The sequence below is a fragment of the Musca vetustissima genome, unplaced genomic scaffold, assembly GCF_032173495.1.
Source record: "Musca vetustissima isolate MV318-11 ecotype Yass unplaced genomic scaffold, APGP_CSIRO_Mvet_v1 utg2745, whole genome shotgun sequence".
NCBI classification, from domain to species: domain Eukaryota; kingdom Metazoa; phylum Arthropoda; class Insecta; order Diptera; family Muscidae; genus Musca; species Musca vetustissima.
In genome coordinates this window covers 26912-42987 of record NW_026886292.1, presented here as the reverse complement: position 1 = coordinate 42987, position 16076 = coordinate 26912, and the positions used below count along the sequence as shown (strand labels likewise).

The 16076-nt window shown below is 34.3% G+C and overlaps 1 protein-coding gene across 1 annotated transcript in view; it reads left to right on the top strand.

The window, feature by feature from the left end:
• LOC133333815 (mitogen-activated protein kinase kinase kinase kinase 3-like) overlaps nt 1-12194 on the top strand; it is a gene marked incomplete at its 3' end in the record, with an annotated part of 204007 nt that extends 191813 nt beyond the window's left edge. Inside the window, exon 2 of the mRNA XM_061542106.1 lies at nt 11774-12194. Coding sequence (XP_061398090.1) covers nt 11774-12194 — 421 coding nt within the window. The remainder of the gene's footprint in view (nt 1-11773) is intronic.
• Between the last annotated feature and the right edge of the window lie 3882 nt (nt 12195-16076).

The window sequence follows — 16076 nt, the reverse complement described above, 5'->3', positions numbered from 1 at the left end:
ACAAGATTTAAAACCACTATAACTTTTGTGCGCTGCATCCGAATTTGTGAACACGAACAGATTTTGAATCAGCATATTTTCCTTAACCTATGTACCAAAAATCATAAATGTACTCGCAAAAAAAATTTTTCAAAATTTTTTTATTGAATGTTAAAGGAATTTTGTTATGTCCCATATATTATGTTCACAGTTATGATTTTGGCATATAGTTGTTACATATTCAGAAATTGTAAACAAGGTGTCACTATTACTCCAACTAAATTGAGATTTTGCAGAAAATTTTAATATATCAAAAAAAAAAAAAAAATATATATGTATTTTTAATAGTAGAGTTTAAAATTGCATGTATTTATGTTGGCTTTAAGGTTTTATATGAGGATACCACAATAGAAGAATGGGAGGAGATAACGCCATCCAGAGAAAAATGATAACACTAAATAAGCATGGACACCAACCACTGCATACAATTCAAGGAAGTATTGTTTCGACTCAACGATAGACGGAAACCCCATCAACTAGGACAGGCTACAGAAAACCAATTATCTACTTAGCTGAGATATAAAAAATTTAATATAATTAATAATGGGAGTCTAGTATTTAGTGTACCGGACTAAAAACCGATGGGTCAAGGGTTCGAATCTCCGTGGAAGAATTAATTATGCGTTTTTTTATATTTGTAAATAGAGGCTTACATGCTCCTCCAGATGAAATGTAACCGAAGTCCCTGACATTATAATAAGGAGCCTCGGCAACAACACATGAGGATAGCACAATTTAGGAACGACAAGAACTAGCACAGCCTAGAGGAAAATTTGTTGCATTAAGGGGGCCCCATTCTCGGTGTCAACAAATTTAATTTAGTTTTTCGAAACTACAATAATTCAAGAATGCCCCTACAAAATTTGAAGAGAAAATCTCAAGAACCCTTGAAAATATAGCCGATTTATAGTGTCAGGATCAAGTGAAGGCAAGAGTGATTCTCAAACACATTTTTTTCTTTTTCACGAATGGCGGGCACGATAACTCAAAAACTAGTAATCCAATCGGTTCCAAATTTTGACACTGGGAGTGTATAGCTCTCGTATGAACTAGGATAATGCCAATCGGTGAAGATTTTCCTTATTTTTTAACTTGGTTTGTGGTAAAAAATAGGCGATTTTCAAAAAATATTTTTTCAATGGCCCACCATTTTGTTAATTTTTGAGCGAAGTCAATAATCCTAGTTCATACGAGAGTCAGTAACACCGTTGGAATTTTCGGATTCCGATGTTCCAGTGAGGAGTTATCATGCCCGCCATCAAAAATAACGATTTTTTCTTTAATCACCAAAAACAACAACAAAATAACAACAACCAGGTATGCCTTAATATGCATTGGCATAGATTTACCAGCCCATTGAAAATCTTGAAAATTTAAAATCGAGATTGGGGGTGTTCCCTTAACTAAGCAATGACCCCAACCACTGAATTAAGCAGTCCTTTTTTCTAGTCTACGATAGATGGTAGGGGGCTGCCATCTATCAGGCTATTGCAAACCAATTTGGAATATAATACATTTTATTATATAATAGATAATAGGAGTGCCGGACTACAAACCGATTCGTCCTGAGTAGGAAACAAATCTCAAAATGGCGTTCGAATTTTTGCAGAATGGGATTTTCATCCATCTCCAGATGAAATGTGTTCGAAGTCCCTTGATATTATCATTACCAACCTCATAATTTTAAAATGTGGATACAGAAATATAGGAATGGGAGAAAATAACGTCACGTCATAACGTTACACATTAAATTAGCAAGGACCCCAACCACTGCATAAAATTCGAGGAGTGGATTTCGGTTCCACACAGACATTTCTGTTTGCTGTTGTTATAAAAAGATTTGTGATTACTGTTCCAAACAGTGTCACCAGTTTATTGTTCCAATACCGAGGTTTCGACTTACGGTTCCGCACAAAAACTTCGGTTTACTGTTCGTAGTAAGATGTACGATGAATGTCCCCATTCATTCATTCATTCTTAAATCTTTATACTCTCGATCACAACACGATTTGCAACCACATCCTTCTTCTTAATCATCATACGATTCCGATTTCAATTATTATGTGCCAAATTCATAAAAACATACTAAACCTCAAAAATCGAGATACTAGTTACAAATATTCGAAATGCCGTCATTACAAAAAAAGCAGACGGACATCAACGAACACGGTTTATGTGCAAATATCGCAATTGCATTTAACAATGAACATTTTATTCATTTAACTTTTTAAAACATATTTCTTTAAAGGGTACTTGTACGAATAACAAAACCTTTTTTCTGAATAAGAAAACATTTTTCTTACAATTATCGTATAATGGCTGTTAGGTATTTTGTCCCATTTTGAAAGAACCCTTATTCCTTAGTATTGAATTGTTCACATCCCTTACTACAATTTCGTTCTTTGAAATTTGGTATTGACATACTGTACACCACCAATCCTTAAGAAATCATTCACAAAAATGTGAATACTTCAATTTGTTATTCCCGTGAGGGAAAAACACAGTCAAACAATCTTGCTTGGAATAGTGTCACTTCATGTCCTCTTCGCAAGAAGAAAAACAAATTAAAGACTCTTACAACCCAACATATAAATATTTTATTTCGACACATGTTGTTGACTTTTGTACACCCCAATTTGAGGATGATATGTTAATGATTTTACCTTGCACATGTTTTCCGCAACAAGATGATTTCCACGAGGATGCATTTACAAACAGTAAAAGACAAAAATGATAAAAAACTTTGTCTACTCTTGTTAATATTATTTACAAACGTTCCACTGAAATCCTTGTCGTTGTTTATACTATACTACCTGCATACAAGTGTGTGGAACGCATACTGCCATCTAGTTTTCTCCCTCGCCGAAAAGATGCAACACAAATTCAGCGATAAGCTAAAACCAAGGATAATTCAAGAATCCACTTTTAGCTATACATCGCATAGCAATGTCAATACTTTCCTGCCATTCTATGATTGCGTTAGTGCCGTTGTTGTTGTTCTCCTCCACATGTAAACAAAACACATCCCCCATAGATAATTCGCATCTCAATACAAAAAGGGGAACTCGCTGTAAGTCATTGTTATTCTATATGATAATGGAAAGTGCAAGCAGAAAAATAAAGAGTTTCAAGGAAACACAGGAGGTTATCAAGATGTTGAACAGAATTAAATTACTTTGCAGACGAAAATGCAAGGGAAATAAGGAGGAATAGAAAGAGAAGATGTTGAGCAAGGATCTTCAGATTAGTTACTTTCACTGTGATTTTCAGTAATTGACAATCAGGTATGTGGGTTAAAAATGCCAAAGAATATTTAGCTTACGGATAGGCAATCTCACTTACGACTTTAGTATACCAGTAGTGATAGACTTATGGGTCCCGGATTCGAATCCCAGCGGTGCAGGAAGATTCTTTCGAATATCTGTAAAATGAGGCTTACGAACACGGTATAGGTGCAAATGAAATGCAGTCAAAACCCTCTAACATTCTAACAACAAAAGAATTAACATAAACATATGAGGATAACACAATATGGGAATGATGGGAGATAGCTCCACCCAGGGAAAAGTATACACAGCACAGACACCAACCAATGCATAAAATTCAGGAAAGCACACGATAGAAGCAGCACAATGAAATAAAACATGCTACAGCAAACCGATGTGTTTAAAGTATTTTTCCAATATTTATGGAAAAGAGGTTTTCATCTCCTAGAAATGCATCCCAAGTCCTCGCACATTCCAGTAACCAACCGCGGCATCAACACATGAAGGCAACACAACATAGGAATGATAGGTGCTAGCGAGACCAATAGTAAATTGCAACACTGAATAAGCATGGGCACAAACCAAGGAATAAAATTCAAGGAAGCACAACAAACCAAAGAATAAAATTCAAGGAAGCGTTGCAGCACAACCATAGAAGGCCTTGAACTAGGACAGGATGCACCAAACCGATTTCTAATTAGCTGGAATATAATATAAATAAATAATGGAGGTGCAGTGGATAGTAGTTACAAACCGAAGGGACCATTGTTACAACTGATGGGTCCAAGGCTCGAATCCCAGCGGAATATTGATAAAATAGTTTCTCATCTTCCTCCAGATGAAATGCATCAAAGGACCCTTGACATTCTAATAAACAACCTCGGTATCAACATATGAGGATAACACAATATAAAAAAGGCTGGAGATAACGTCTCCCAGAGGAAATTGGCAACACTAAGCAATACTGCACAAAATTCAAGCAATCATTGTTTCTAAACAAGGATAGATGACATCACATGGGACAGGTTACAGCAGATCAATCATCTACTTAACTGGAATAAATGAACTTTTATAATAATAAATTATTGGAGTGCAGTGGTTAGTGTAACGGAATATAAAACGATAGGTCGGGGTTGGAAACACAACGGAATCACAACGAATATTTATAAAAATATGTTTTCATCTCCCTCTAGATGAAACTCTTCAGAAGCCCCTTGATATTCAATACAGTATTTTTCGGTTAATTGCACATCAAAATTTGCACAATTCTTTGTTCAAGTAACCGAGGAACCAATTATCCGATACTCGCTTAATTGAACTGTTTGTTCAATTACAGAAATCACGCATAATGGGCCGAAATTAATTTCTAATGTTATTGTGAAGTACACATTAAACGCTTACGATTTCTCGCCGCTTTTCCTTAGCAATATGTTTTCAATTAGTAGAGATGTACCATAGTGTTTTTCATAAATTATATATTATATTATATATGTATGTAAATCCAGTAAGGAAAGTAATAAAGTCGGACATATGTATCCTAATAGACGTCCATCTTCGAAGGAACATTGCCATAAAATTGAACGAACTTAAATATGTGATCTTTATCTATCTATATTTATGTGAACCGACTAGCATCAATCCATACATATGTCATTCTATAACCTATGCTAAATTTCAAATTGGAAGTTTGGTGCACCATTTACCTAAAATGTGAAGAAAATATTTATTGGGAGCTATATCTAGTTCTAAATCAAATGCCAAATTTCGTGCAAATCTAAAAATATATTGGGGCTTTGGGGCACCACTTAAATAAAATCGGAGCCAAATAAATTTTGTGCATCAAATTTCATCTAAATCGGAATATAAATGCGACCTATACTTTGTTTACAAATTAACATCAGCAGACGGACAGGCATCCATAAATCGACTCAGAAAGTGATTAAATGCATATTCTAAAATGGAACCATATGTCTACACTGCGTATCATAACTATAGACGCACTCTTAATTCAATTGGTATGTCAGTTGACAAATAAAATGGACCCATTAAGTTATTGTTCACAATAAAACGATCAAAAACACATATTATTCAACAAAAATAATTAATTTATTCTTTATGGTTTCGCCGAATTCTGCACTTTCAAAATTGCTGGTGTTGCATAACTAAACGCACTTTTACAAAATTAGAAAAAATTATTTTTTAAAACTTAAAAAAAATAAAAAACTTTTATAATTAATGGGTAGGGCCTCCCTTATTTTGAATAAGTTCAAAAATTTTAGCCATCACACTGTTGATCAAAATTATTCGCAAGTCTTCATCGATTGACCGCCATTCATCGATAATCACTTCTTGGAAATAAAATAATGTTTCGTATTGGCTGTTTTCTGCATAGACACGACGAGTCAAGATTCCACACATGTTCTCGATCGGATTCTGGTCGGAAATTTTAATATTTTTCGATTTTAACCATACTTGAGTATGGCCACCTTTATGAACTGGTGCGTTGTCCTGCTAAAAAAGGAGTCCTTGATTGTTGCTGCTTTCCCAAAATGGCAATAATTTGTCTTATAAGACTTGAACGTACTCCATTGAATTCATCCGACAACATGGAAATGTCAAATAACACCAACACCAGCAATTTTGAAAGGGCAGAATTCGGCGAAACCATAAAGAATAAATTAATTATTTTTGTTGAATAATATGTGTTTTTGATCGTTTTATTGTGAACAATAACTTAATGGGTCCATTTTATTTGTCAACTAACATACCAATTGAATTAAGGGTGCGTCTATAGTTATGATACGCAGTGTATAAAAATGCCAGATTAATTTTAATAATAATGCAATTAACTGGTGAAAATGAGAGGAAATTTATTTTTGATGACATGAATTTTGAACCAATCAAACGGGAAAATCAATTAACAGGGTTTAATTATCCGAGGAAATTTACATGTGTTTTCCTATGCAATATTTTTTTGTCCCATCATGTGGTTTAATTAAGCGGGGAAACCAATTAACCGTAGGGCCAATTAACCGAAAAATACTGTAACAAATCGCGACACCAACACAGAAGGACAACACAATATTAAAATGGCAGGAGACAATGTCTTTCAGAGGAAATTGGCAAGGACCCCATATACAGCATAAAATTCAAGCAATCGTTATTTCTAGTCAGCGATAGATGGCAGTCTCCAGTACAGCCTACAGTAGATGGATCATCTATTTAGGTGGAATATAGTAACATTTATAATAATAAATTATGGAAGTTCAGTCGTTACTGTTCTGGACTTTAAACCGATGGGTCCAGGGTCCCAGCGGTGAGGACAAAATCTTTCTAAGTGGTTTTCGAATGATTATGAAAAGAGGTTTTCATCTTCTCTCAGTTGAAATGCATCCGAAGTCCCTAATCATTCTAATAAACAACCTCGGCAACAACACACAGGAATGGCAGGATATGACACAACCTAGAGGAAAATGGCAACACCAAACAAGTAAAGACCTCAATCACCGCTTAAAATTCAAGTAAAAGTTATTTCTATGTAACAATAGATGACGGTATCAACACCTAGGACAGATCACATCAGACCATTCCTTCTGGAAGCCCAATGCTGCCAAGATATGTAACAGTAAAAAAATATAAAAAATTAATAACATCGTTATTTTACCGACTAACAACAAATTGCTTTGTTTTTCTCCTCTTGGCATAGCAATATTTATAGTTTTCTCATTAAATGATTTATTATATAACATCAACTTTCTAAACGATTGAATGCAATTATTGCCCTATTTTGTGAAAATAAAATTGTAAATATCCAATAGACCAATTGTCTCACTCGCACATACACACACATACAAATTCACTTGGCACACACTAAAACAAATAACCGGAAACTCTGATGCAATATGCAAATCATTCACTAACCCATACACAGCCATGCAGGCACATTCAAAATTTCAAATTCCAATAAGATAATAACAATGAATCGAAATGAATAGTAATGGATCTTTTGATATTGGTTTTATACCATAGTAGCGTACTCCTAGCACTAGTGGTAGTAGCAGCAGTACCAATAAAAACAAACACAAGGGCGGCCTACTAACTTTATAGCATACGAGATAGATGATATTTTGGGTAAATTGCTTAAAACCATTGACCTGTAAATAAACAATTCACCCCCACCTCTCCCCACTTTCAATATGAACAAATTCATTCACTTATATTTCATTCGAATGTGCATGTACATGCTGCGAATACATACAAACGCATCCACATGATATTGTTGTCGTATAACAATAACACATCCATTTTGTCCAACAATTCAACCAACAATATTTTGGTAAGAGGGAGCGACATTTAAAACTCTGTTAGAGAATCACTCAGAAAGTAAACACTGCGTTAAACGGCAGTTGCGGATGACAGTATGTAGAGGTGGTGGTTAAAGTGTATATCTGGAAATTTATAGAAATGTTTAAAAAACCAGATGGCGGGATATAAAGTTAAGAAATAGATTATTTTAGTTATAAAGGATAAATAATTATATCGGATGCGTTCATATCTGATAATTTTTCTAGATTAAAAATAAAGGCCATAGAATGCCATTTTAATTCTAAAGTCTAGCTCTTTCTGACCCATTTAATGCTGATTAATACAGTCATGAATAATCTTTTGTCAGATCCATTACAATAGACATAGATTTTGTGATTTTCATATGATTGTCTCTAAATAAAGTTTTCGGTCCATTTCATCCCTTAAATATTACCCGATCACTATAACTATAGGTTCCTTTGGATAGAGCCGGACCTACATGCCAAGTGTTCATAAGTGCGGCCAGTGCTTTTGTTTACAAATTATAATCGACTGGCGGACACACATGGCTAGATCGACTCAGCTAGTTGAGATAAGATTTCGGTATACTTATAGGTGTGTCGAGGATCGATACTTCTTGCCCTTACAAACTCTTTGGATTACAAAAACCTATTTTATAACATATCGACATATCCGACTTCAAGATCATTTGGATCAAATCCGTTTTGGACTACTTGGTCTACACTTTAAACATCGTAATATTTTTATTAGACCTTCTTGCATCACCTACACAAAAGGTTCAAATAATTTAGGATAGGTAAGAGATAGCGCCACCTAGAGAAAAATGATAACACTAAACAAGCATGGACTCCAACCTCTGCATAAAATTCAAGGAAGCGTTGTTTCAACTCTACGATAGAAGGCAGCCTTATTATCTAGGACAAGCTAAAGCAAAACAATTATCTACTTAGCTGGAATATAATATAGTAATAATAGTATAGAAAATTATGAGAGAGTAGTTGTTAGTTTACCGGACTACTAATCAACATCAAACGAATGAGTGGGTCTTCATAGAGTTGCCCAATTTATTTTTTTCGGAAAAATTTATCATGTGGACGTTTGAGCAGGACGGCCAATTTGTTTTTCTGAAGACTTCCTCAAAATTCGAGAAACGTACAAGAGAAGACGAGTCATGATGCACCATGAACTCTCACACGTCGGCTTGTAACGCCCATAATTCATGCTGCCCGTTTTTGGTGTACATTATTATTTTAAATATCATTTTTATTTAGGAACTGTTTTTGTTTAAGAAATGAATTAAAATTATTTAAGTTATAAATTAAAATAAAACTAAATTATTGCTGTGTAATTTAGATTTATTTAAATATCATTAAAATACGACATTGGAACCCCCGGTGGCATATGGCGGAACTACGCAAAACTGTCACATTGGGATCAACTGTTGTCAGGAAAAAACGACAATAGTTGACCAGCCAAGATGTATAACAGGAGACGCATTTCACATAATTGAGATTCCAGGAAAAGGCACAAATTGATTGGATTGATTTTTTCATGAGCAGGTGTGGTCTCACATTCTTTGATAGGTGTCAATTTGTTGAGAATAGCATAGTTGAGGACTTATTTCGTTGTGCGGAGGATGCGGATCAGCTGTGTGCTCGTAAGCACCTGCCGCCCGCAACCTTCTCTAGAATGAATGAGCTGTACGGAGTAAGGATCTTCTTTTTTTACCACAGTAGATTTTGCTTTTCAGACTGGAGCAATTTGGTATACAATAACGCCCACCGCACCAACCTTAGATTTAAGTTAGTATTTAAGTATTGTAAACATATTTAGTTTCAAGATTTCAAGTTTGCCATCATCCTTTTTTGATTATTCTATTTTTGGGGCAGATATATATACCTAAATTAGTAAACGAAAAAAATACGTATATTATATGAATAGTGTTCAGAAAATGTTGCTAATGTTGTGATTTCTACATTTTATGAATACAATTCGTAAAACTTTTAATACTTAGTGTGTATTCTTTGTTGTTTTAATTTTTCTACTTTGATTTTTTATTTTCTTCTCCTTCGTTTTGTCTTGTCTCACTTCTTCTTACTTACTTTACAATATTAAACATTTAGTTGGGCTTATTTTTATTTATATCAAAATAATTTGGAAAATACATATGCGAATTTTGTAACACCAATGCAAAGGTCGCTAAGAGTATCGGAAATAAAGAAACAATGTTAAATAAACGATTGCGAATAAAATATATTATTATTATATTATTATATTATTATTATATTATATTAAATATATTATTATTTAATATATTTGTCATTGAAAAGAAAAGACAAAGAGAGGACAAATGATAGAAAATAGTGGTAAAGTAGAGCGAGATAGGAAAATAGTTGTGATATTAATGAAATGTTTAAATTTTTTGGAAATAATAGTTGATTTTTCATGATTATAAGAATTTTTACCTGTATTCAAAGCGCGGTACATGTACAATATGGAAAAATTAACCATAATTTAAATTATGGAAATATTTATTAAAACGCTTTTTCTGTATACAAAAGGATATTACGGCAAGAGATACTTAAATAAGTGATCATGTAGGTATACTACTGGCTTCTACTAATGATATAATATTGAAAATCGCGATACTATTTAAGCATACGTCGATACTTTGTCAAGTATTTAAATTTTCAATTTAATTTAAAGGTCTGAAACTATTATATGTGGATATAGCAGCAATAAAGTCAACATATTCCCTATCCTATGATTGAACTTTTTTTTAGAAATTATCATGTGTGAAAATTGTTGTTTTTAACTACGGTGTTAACTGTTAACCAAACCCACCTAACATTTAACCACTGTGTATGATAACAACAATTTTCATTTGAACATGAGTGACACTTGAGTTACCATAACCTCACAAAACAGCGCCATCATCACCACCGCCGTCACCTCAACTGCGGATGGGTGTCACTTGTTCTTCCATTATTATTTTGGTAATAGCTGCAGTATTCATGCATTTGCATGAAAGAGGGGTCATATTGACAGTAAAAACATTTAGCTGGGCGCACAATAAAAACAACAGCTTCAGCCACAAATGAAAATATCCACCCACAAATAGTGGTGAAGTTCAGGCGTCGTATTGTAGCTGCACCATTTTTGGAAGTGGTCGTTAGTGAATTGCAAATAAAATAACGGATTTTTTTGTCGCAAATGCTGTCGCCCTCTATCATTTTGAAGATGAGTTTTCACTCTTCAACCAAAACATCCCCCGACCATCCTCAATATTCATACATACTCGTATACATTCATTCTTCAAAAAAACAACAAATTTTAATCGGGCTAAACGACGACGACAATAGCAATTTTTTAAAAAATATTTTTCTAGTGTGATGGTATTTCAATGTGTGAGTGCGCGCCGTGTTTTTTTTCTCATTGGTTACTATTATTCACGACTCGATTCCTGAAAAGCCAGCCAGCAGGAGGGGAGAATGGAACCCAAGGACGCCTCACCACAAAAAAACTTTAATTTATGTAAAAAATCCCACACCAAATAAATTTGAATTTTCTTCTTATGTTTTCACTTTCACTGTGTGTGTGTGAGTGAAATAAGTTCGAGGTGGGGTGACCCGAAATAAATTGCAAGTTTTATTTCCGAGAATTTTTATGTGAATCTTCCTCGTTCCCAAAATGAATTTCATTATCTTGCAGTTTTTTAATTGAATTTCGTTGGTAATGGAAAACTCAGTGATTGCTGTAAAATTTTATCAGTTTTTTTATTATGCGTCAGGGTAGAGGAGGGTCATTTGCTTGAGGCGCAGCATGACTGTAACTGGAATCATTTAGCATTTGGACAAACCAATGGCTGAAACATTGACCAATATCTTGAAATAATTTTATGTGCGGACAAAACATTTTGCCGAATCATAAAAGCGAAATGACATTAAAATCCTTGAGATAAGTTTTTAATGTACCCAAAAAGAGGAGAAAAATCGAAAAGATATTAAATTAGTTCAGATTCATCTTTAATGCCCCAAGATATGAGGGATTGTCTTCATAATAATATTAAATATAACATTTTAACAACATCCTCCATAAAACACAATTTAGTAACTTTTCTAACTCCTCTTTCTCCCTTTCAGGCGAAACGTATACAGAGCAATGAATTGGCCGCCATAAAAGTCATCAAATTGGAACCCACAGACGATATACAAATCATTCAGCAGGAAATTATTATGATGCGGGATTGCCGCCATCCGAACATAATTGCCTATTATGGTTCATATTTACGACGTGACAAATTGTGGATTTGCATGGAATATTGTGGTGGTGGCAGTCTGCAAGACATTTATCAGGTAACCGGTCCACTAACCGAACAACAAATCGCCTATATGTGCCGTGAAACATTAAAAGGTTTAGAGTACCTGCATTCCATGGGTAAAATGCATCGAGATATTAAAGGTGCCAATATCCTACTGACGGAGTATGGTGATGTGAAACTGGCGGATTTTGGTGTATCGGCTCAAATAACAGCAACAATTAATAAACGAAAAAGTTTTATAGGTAAGTGGGCATATTATTGTTTATAAAAAAATATGAAAGTTTAATACAGGGTTCATGTACTGTCAATAAACATAACAAATCTTACTCATTAAGGTGATGCGATAAATACGTTCGCGCAAAAACAAATTTGTATTTATAATTATTTTTAAAAAAAATTGTTAAAGTCCCTGCAAGCAGATATATAATTAAAAACGTAATATAAACAAACAACAAGGGAGTTACATATTTATATTGTCATTGAAGAGGGGGGTTGTCCTTGTTGAAGCAGGCATTTAGTCTTGCATATCTATGGTGGCACGCTTGCAGCACTGATTGATTGGGCACTTTTTATGCCGTTTTTCAACCAGGAGTCTCCAATGTCAACCCAATTATATATTTTTATACCCTCCACCATAGTATGGAGGGTATACTAATTTTGTATTTCCGTTTGTAACTCACCGAAATAATAATTTCAGACCCTATGAAGTATATATATATATATATATATATATATTCTTGATCAGGGTAAAATTCGATGACGATTTAAGCATGTGCGTCTGTCTGCTGTAATCACTCTAGTATTCCTATGTCTGCAGGCAGGTCAATTTCGAAGATGGGATATATCGGTCCACGTTTAAGGATAGCTCCCATATGAGGGTATCCCCAAATGTTCGCTAAAATTTGGTACATTGGGTTCTTATTAGGTGCCAAATTTCTCCACTAATAATTATAAATATAGGCCAATTTTTCGGGTAGCCCCCATATAAAGGTATCCCCAAATTTCGGCATTTTGGGGTTCTTCAGCAATTTCTTCAAAAGAATTTGCTGAAATTTGGTACCCAGGGTTCTTGTTTGATACCAAATATAGGTCCACTTTTGCTGGTAGCCACATATAACGATATCTCCAATTTTCAGTATTTTAGGGGTTTTAATCGCATTTTTCGCCCGAATTGGTTGTAATTTAGTATTTATAAATATAAGACAATTTTTTCGTGTGGCCCCCATATACGGTTATAGCTAGTTTTCGGTATTTTAGGGCTCTTTAGCGCGTTTTTCAATCGAATTTGCTGTAATTTGGAATTTTGTAGTCGTATTTGATAATAAATCTCCCTGCCAAATATTAATAATAATCGCCTCTTTTTAGGGGTAGTCCCCATATAGCCCCCTTTTTAATGTTAGTTCCGAAATTGAGCTATATCGGTTCTAAATTCAAATATTCGGTAATTCCTACACGATGTAATTAATATTGGTCCCGCTTTAGGTATAGCCTCCAGGGACGTACGCCTAAAAATGTTTTTCTGCGATGACAATTTTTATATTGAACCAGAAGTTTCCACCCACACCCCAAAATAAAATCCTGCGTACGTTGGACAACACCATCTAGGGCCTAGAAATTCAAATAAAATAATAAGTGACGGTCGCGGCTTTAAGGCTTAAAGCAATGAACCATTGAATTGATACAATACACCGCAAAAATATAGAACAGACTTTCAGTCGGTTCTTTAACCAATACATAGAAAGGTTATGCGAATCTCTATTTATTGGATAACCATGATTATGGCCAGGTATATAATTTGCAAAATCACATGTCATACACTGCTTTCTGTCGGAGGTTTCAAGACAGTAGTTCATAGTCATAGTCTGAGGCCCTGTATTTTCATGGACCTAGAAAATATATCTATATTCAATTTCCTGAAATAGTTGCCGAATGATTTTAAACGAAGTTTTTAATCTTTTTGGAAGTAAGATACCGAGAGCAAATCAATAATACATGGCATAAATATTTCAGAAAAAAGTAATTTGACAACTCCAAATATTCAAGGGTATTATACACCTTAAAGTCCCCTGCGTTTGAATTGTTAATATTGTTGAAAAAGTATAGGTTTGTATTCTATAGAAGAGGTTGTTGTTGAGAGGAATTCAGTGGAATTTTGTAATCCGGCTAAGTTTCGAATTAAGACTCTGCAAATGTTTAAGAGAACTTTTCGGAATTTATATTTTTTTGTCAAAATATCTTAAGTATTTTGTCCTAAATCCGGCAGTCGCAAGATTGTTGTATTCTATATTAAAATATTTTCCCGACGACCTAACTAAAATAAAATATTTATTCGTTCAATTTAAATATTCTATAACTAACATAGCGCAAAATCATTTTCCAATTTATCTCACAATCACTATCTATGGATACCTCCTAGTTTTTGGGATGAAACAAACTTTTGCATAATTCAAAAAAAAAAAACGCCATTAATCCCTTGCGGTCGTTTCAGATTTTATTTTAAACCTTTTTTGGTTGGTTGCTTGCTTGTTTTCGCATTCATTTATTGCATCATCGAGCTTTAAGCAATCCGCTATCGATGCCACCTCGACATCATCGCCGTCTTCGTCGTTGCGGCAAAACTATCGCCACAACGGATTGTTTGAATTTGATTTTAGCGAAAAGTTTTATTGTGGCAGCAACGATGATTCTGGCTAGATGGCTGGTGTTTGGTTTAATTAAAAATTAAAATGCACCCGAGGTTATTATATCCCAAATGCAGTTAATCATAGTTATGAATAAGTTTACGGGGTTCATGGGTAGACTGAGAGAGAGGCAAGTGTTATACACAAGGCAGCGATCGAGCAACAAGGCGAAAGATTTCACAAAAGTCAAGGCGATGGCATCATCAAAAGTACGACAGATAAAAGCATCGCAACAAAAAAGCTTTGAAAATTTGCAAATTTTGATAAAATGTTTCATCAACTCCCTCCCTATCACTGCCGCTACTTCTAACGAAGGCAATAAAAATGCAACATGGAAATAGTTTTATATATTCCCTGCCCCGTCAGCCATCGATAGCTGAATAGATAAACCAAGAAAACTCTAAAATTATTCATTGTTTTTTCAATATTCCATTCTCAGCTCTAATGGATATGCTGCGGAGCTTTTTTCTCCTTTACTTTATTGAATTATCCCGCCTTTCGTTTTCACTAATCCTGGGCCAAAAGTTGAGTGTTTACACAAACGAAATATTGTAGGTAAAATTGTTGGGAAATTTGAATAGATAAATCAATGGTAGAATGATAGACCGTCATTGCAATTCTCTGCAAGCCATTACAGAACAAATAACCAATAATTGTTTCCATCGAATGAGCAGCATTCATTTGGAATAATTCTAAAATAAATAGAAAATTTGCAATTTATTTGCATGCAATACCAAAGCGTATTTTTTATTTCATTTTATTTTTGCGTAAATAAAACGACAAACGTTTTGGATTCATAATCGGTATTTAGTATTGAGGGCGCAAATATTTAAGGATGTAATAAAAAACGACGATTATGGATTTATTGTGTGTACGTAACCTAAAAAAGACAAGGTCGTGTGAATAGATCGAATTGTTTTCTAGATGAATTATGCATTGAATTGTTAATTAAAAACGAATTATAATATTTGAATGTATAATTAAATATGTATGTTATCTTTATTGAAAATGAAGGAAAAAAAATATTTAAGAGACGGTGTGCAGTAGGCAGCATAGTATCGTCGACTCCCTGCCGAGGTTTACAAATGATTTATGAATGTGTTTAAAACTACTTATTTATGCCCTAAAAATATTCGTAAGTGCACCTAAACTTGCTGCAAGCGCAGAGAAATCTGGAAGAGAAAGGTAACCCAGAAATAATTCGCAGAATTTTGCATAACGATGGTCTTTTGGGTTGAGTTGCACTGAAAAATCTGTTATTTGTGCTTATGAAAGCAAATTTAATTTGTTTGGGCCGAATGGACCAAGTAAAGCACGACACCGAGCGAATAAAGCCGTGTACCCTAAGCGCACTACTCCGACCATAAAGTACGGAAGAGGCTCTGTGATGGGCGCTGCCGGAGTAGGACATCTCGTTTTATTGATGAAATTATAGATAAGATT